Source organism: Atta cephalotes, assembly GCF_000143395.1.
Source record: "Atta cephalotes unplaced genomic scaffold scaffold00035, whole genome shotgun sequence".
Lineage (NCBI taxonomy): Eukaryota > Metazoa > Arthropoda > Insecta > Hymenoptera > Formicidae > Atta > Atta cephalotes.
In genome coordinates, this window is record NW_012130099.1 from 1,600,044 (window position 1) to 1,605,317 (window position 5,274).

At 29.4% G+C, this 5,274-nt stretch overlaps 1 protein-coding gene across 1 annotated transcript in view; it reads left to right on the plus strand.

The window, feature by feature from the left end:
• The window catches only part of LOC105621665, a 6,740-nt gene extending 3,359 nt beyond the window's left edge, over positions 1-3,381 (plus strand). Inside the window, exon 3 of the mRNA XM_012203133.1 lies at positions 3,253-3,381. Within this exon, the coding sequence (XP_012058523.1) occupies positions 3,253-3,381 (129 nt within the window). The remainder of the gene's footprint in view (positions 1-3,252) is intronic.
• The last annotated feature ends 1,893 nt before the right edge of the window (positions 3,382-5,274 follow it).

The following is a 5,274-nucleotide window of genomic DNA, read 5'->3' on the forward strand; positions in this document are numbered from 1 at the left end:
TGTGTGTGTGTGTGTGTGTGTGTGTGTGTGTGTGTGTGTGTGTGTGTGTGTGTGTGTGTGTGTGTGTGTATGTATGTATGTATGTATATTTATACAGAGTGATCTACTTAAATTGAAAACTTTAAATATTTTATTTATTTTTGATGATACAAAAAATATTTTAAATGAAAGAAGAATGGTTTTGAGGGAGATGTATTTTGATCACTTTTTTAAAGATGTGAAACCATCTAAAATATGAAGATTTTTTTAGATGGAATTATATGATATTTTTTACAAAATTTGAAGTTTTTAACTAATCTACACATAAAAAAATTAAGGTATCAAGTAACCAATAGTTTACGATTTACGAGATATTTTACACTTTATTCTGGCATGACATAAAATATCTATGTATCGTACTTAGTCGTATCTTTAATCGTATACTAAATTAATTTTTTAATAATCGTACATTAATATAATATTATGTGCAGAATAATTAAAGATTATATTATCTAAAAATTATATAATTCTATTTAAAAAGGTGAAAATAATCTTCATATCTTTCTAGCGTCTCCATTTAGAAAAAACGTGACCAAAAATCATTCCATTCCGTCCCCTTCAAAATCATTCCATTTTCATTTAAAACATTTTTTGTATCATTAAAAATGAATGAAACATTCAAGATTTTCAATTTAAGTGCGTGCGTGCGTGCGTGTGTGTATAGGATGACCAGTAACTCTTGTGACAACACTCGAGTGCAAATAGAGAGTAGATTAAAGTAAGATCCTATGTATCACTTTATAATTTTCGCAATAGTTAACAATTAATTATTAAAAAATTAAACAATGTCATGCCTTATTTCGAGCTTATAATTAGAATAACTTTAAATTAATATAATTAATATAAGAATATAAATACTAAATAATATTCTACACAAACGTTTCTGCTGACAAAGCCTTCTTCAGTGTTAAAACATAGAAATACAATGTTAAATTAACAAACCAAATAAATAACAAATGAAAATTTAAAAAAATCATCAGTGGACAACACAGTGACAATATATAAAAAATGTCAATATATAAAAAATTCAAACGTCAAAAAGTATGGCAGATTATAATAAGATAAGAAGATTTTAAATACTTCAGTCAAGAGTAGATTACATTATGTCTCTCGATAAAATAGTTTTGCCAAATTGAAATCGAGAATCCAGTTTGTCGCAGACTTGTTTCAAATGATTTGAGAATTCATTATAAATGTGAAAGAAGACTATTTTTAAAACAAAAAGAAGTTTTGTTGGTTAATGGCGAAAAAAGAAATTGAAAATTCCAAAGATATTCTATCTATCGTTTTTTCTGTATCAAGAACAACACAGAAGAAACTAAAATGTTAAAGTCGAGCCAAAATATTCCTTTGATTGAATCCAATGAATCTTTAGTCACTATCAATATCGAAATTTAGAGGCGAAAAGAATTCTTTTAATCCATTAAAACAAACTAACAAAAAATGGTTTAATTTGAGTGAGACAACATTTCTATATATGTAATAAATTTGTTACAAATGGGTAGCAATTTTAATCCTCTTCCAATAATAAAGAAAAATCAATCAAGGATATTGAAAACTGCTCCTACTGAAATAACTTAGGATTGATATCGAAAATTAGGAATCGCCATTCCCGAATTCCACCACTTTCTTCACAACAAGCCATGTTTAAATATTCAGAATAAAAAAATTAAGATCGACACAATGGTGTAATAATAACAAAAATATAATTTTCACACGTGCGGACAAGGGCAACGTAATCATAGCCATAGATATGACTTTTTAACAAGGTTTTTGAATTACTTAATGATTCAAAAACATATTCGGTGGTTAGACAAAATCCGACAATGGTGAAAGAAATTTTAATAATATGTTAAAAAAATGGCATCAAAAGGAATTCATCTCGAATAAAGAATTGTGTTTTCGATCAAGTGATTCCATTTTACTGAAAGCATATGTTTTACCAAAAATACACAAGACATTTCCTTTAGAATTATTGTTTCTTCAATCAACACAACTCTTTATTCCTTAGCTAGTTATTTACAAGATATTATCTCCGAAAATATTCCTCCTGCAAAGAGTAGAATAAAAAAAATAATTTTGAATTTCACAATAAATTAACTGGAACAATTGGAGACACAACCAATTTGAGAAAATTTTATTTAATGTTATTTCTCTGTTCATATCAAATATTCCGTTAGCTATTGCGCTAGATGGATTAGAGAGAAAGTAGGACTCTATTAAATTATTCGTGTACCACGAACATAGAATTTATACCAAAGAATGAATTTATGCGGTTTGTCTTAACATCAACATATTTTACTTTTAATGAGATCCTTTACAAACAAACAATGTTAGATATGATAGAGGAAAAGGGGGAACCCTATGAGTTGGGGATGTCTTTATGATCGCACTAAAGATAAGGTCATTCAAATTTTAAATTCATTTAATGAACAGCACGATAGACTCAAATTCACTATTGAATATGAGAAAGATTATTGCTTGAATTTTTTGGATCTATCGGTCATCAATAAAGACAATACTATTATTTTAGATTGATATTATTAAAAGACGTTTTCGGGCAGATATTTATCGTTCTATTCTATTCGAATCATTCTACATGCCATAAAATTGGAACTATGTATAGTTTAGTTGATAGAACAATCTTATTGTCAAATCTTACATTCTATAATAAGAATATAGAATTTATAATAGAGATTTTGAAGGATAAAGGTTATCCTTTAGGAATGATTTTTAATTAAATAAATATATAAATTTAATAAAAGGATTAAAAGTTTAGCTTGTAAAAAATTCATAATGTAAATAACATTGGCTCAGTTGATACTGAAGTTTTAAAAGAGTTAATGGTTTTTAACGGTTAAATAGTTAATGATTAAACGGCCTATCGCCAGATACACATCCAGACTGTGATCACTAGCACAGAGAATTGTTTATTACAAGCGGCAATTAGTTATATACAAGTGGCAAAGGAAAACAATTCTCCACTTTGATCGTATCTCACGCATTTGCATAAAAATTTAAATAGTAGGTCAGGTGAATATTTAGCGATCTTTAGAAATTAATATTTCATTAACTATTGCGAAAATTGTAATATATTACAGGATTTCCACTTTGCATACGAGCATTGTCCAAATATTCTAGGACATCTTGTATACATATACAATGTATTTTTTATAAGTTATCAATGTTCATTCTATTTTATTTGCATTCTAGGATTTTCTTCGAAGTTGCGAAGCTGCCCCTAAAAGAGACTTTAGACATATGAATAGAAAAAATACAATTAAGAGTGAGGGTGCGCTCCCATGGGATGCGGAATTGCAGAACGTTTATAATTGGTTGTGACTTCATTCCGTCGATTCCACTCAGCTAAGTGTTTTCCTATGTCACATTGAGCGGAATTTGCGGAATGCGCAATTAGCGCTGACAAATCGCAAGAGCTTTCCTGTAGATCACTTTCATTAGATCTACCGGAATAGTTTTTGTCATTAGCTCATACTTGATTGCGTATTTGCAAGTTTTGTTTAATGGAACATAAAGAAAATTCCTGCGGATAGGAAATCATACATACAGGGATGTCTGCCAACTATGTTTTATGTATCCATTTCGATTTTGATTTACATTTTCGCTTTTCTGTATATTATTTATGACATTCATTTTCTGACCGTATTGATTCCGTCCGTATTTATTTGTAGGCAGAAACCAGTAATTTAATAAAAAATTACAGGGATACCGCGAGTAGTTACGCGCTTTTAAATGGTTTGACTTGATTTATGACTCGATTTCATGTGTATCTTGCATATTATTTACGGCTCTTTCCGTTTTTGATGGCTCTTAATCGATTTGCCTTCGATTAATATATTCTTGTAGAAGACAGGTTTTCTTCGTTTAAACCAAGTTAACATCGTTAGCGAGATATCCATACGAATCCGCTAAAAAACTAAAACTGCGGAAAAGAAACCGACGAAATCGACAAAATGAAACCATTACCAATCACGAATATTCCGCAGTTCCGCATCCCATGGGGAGCACACTCTAAGGAAATTGAAGTAACTAACTGTAAAAAAGAAAGTAAAAATTCTCCAAATTCAGTACAGACAAATGAATTATCTTAGTAGCATGACAATAGAAATTAAGACTAGTCGTAACATTTGTTGGACAGCTTGTTTGTTAAGTATTGTAATATTAGCACGCGAATAGCGACGCTACCCTCTAAATTGTATAATGCATGAAACGAAAGCGGAAACGTAAAAAATCTCAAATGTATGTCAAAAAGTTTTATCATGAAACTTCACCGAGTTTTTTTTACGGGTACACTTGATAGCGTATGACTCATCTTTATTATTATTATTATTTATATATATGTATATGCAGTAATCTCTATATCACTTTACAGTCTTTGCTATTTGTATAAGTCATTTTACTAATTCTTTTTCTTTTTTTATTAAATATTTATTTTAGCGCCACGCTTTTATATCTTGCGAGATAAATCCTCAACCTGAAATGTGATATCGGGTTTTTTTTCAATATGCGAGAATAGACTGAAAAGTAATGCACGTATGGTTGACTCATGAACGAAAAAAATGTGTATTTTCAAAATTCAAAGTAAAGAAAAGAATAAATATTAATCTATTTTTTTTACATGCTCGCCTTGTAATCTAATAAATTTGTTCCTAATAGATTAGAAATTTTCTTTATACATGACACCATTATTTACTTAACTTTATCATCTGCGGAAAAATAAGACGCCTTATAAGTCAAGAAAAGAAATACAAATCGCAATGTTAGACCTGTCGACCTGAGAAGTGAATCTTTTATTAATCTACTGTCATAGCAACTTTCTAAAATTCATACATAATTTTAGAGCAAATGAGTTTACATTTATCACAAAATTTTTATATTCAAAAAACCACTACTTTTCGAGTAACAGCATTCATGCCCTAAACCAGACCTGTTTAATAGACCTTTGTTGGCAAGCTAAATGCTACGATTTCTCCAGCGTCTCGTTGAGCGAGATAAAGAAAAAATAGAAAAAAATAAATCCCAAAGTTCTGCTCAGTGATTGGTTACTTTAGCATCTATTTTTGTTTTTCAATATCTTATTTAGTGAAATGGAGAGGGGGAATCATAACTGACAAATTACAATAAATGTTACGTTTGCTCTAAAGTTTTTATAATTTCTCTTTCTTTTTCTCTCTCTCTCTCTCTCTCTCTCTCTCTCTNTATTNTATATATATA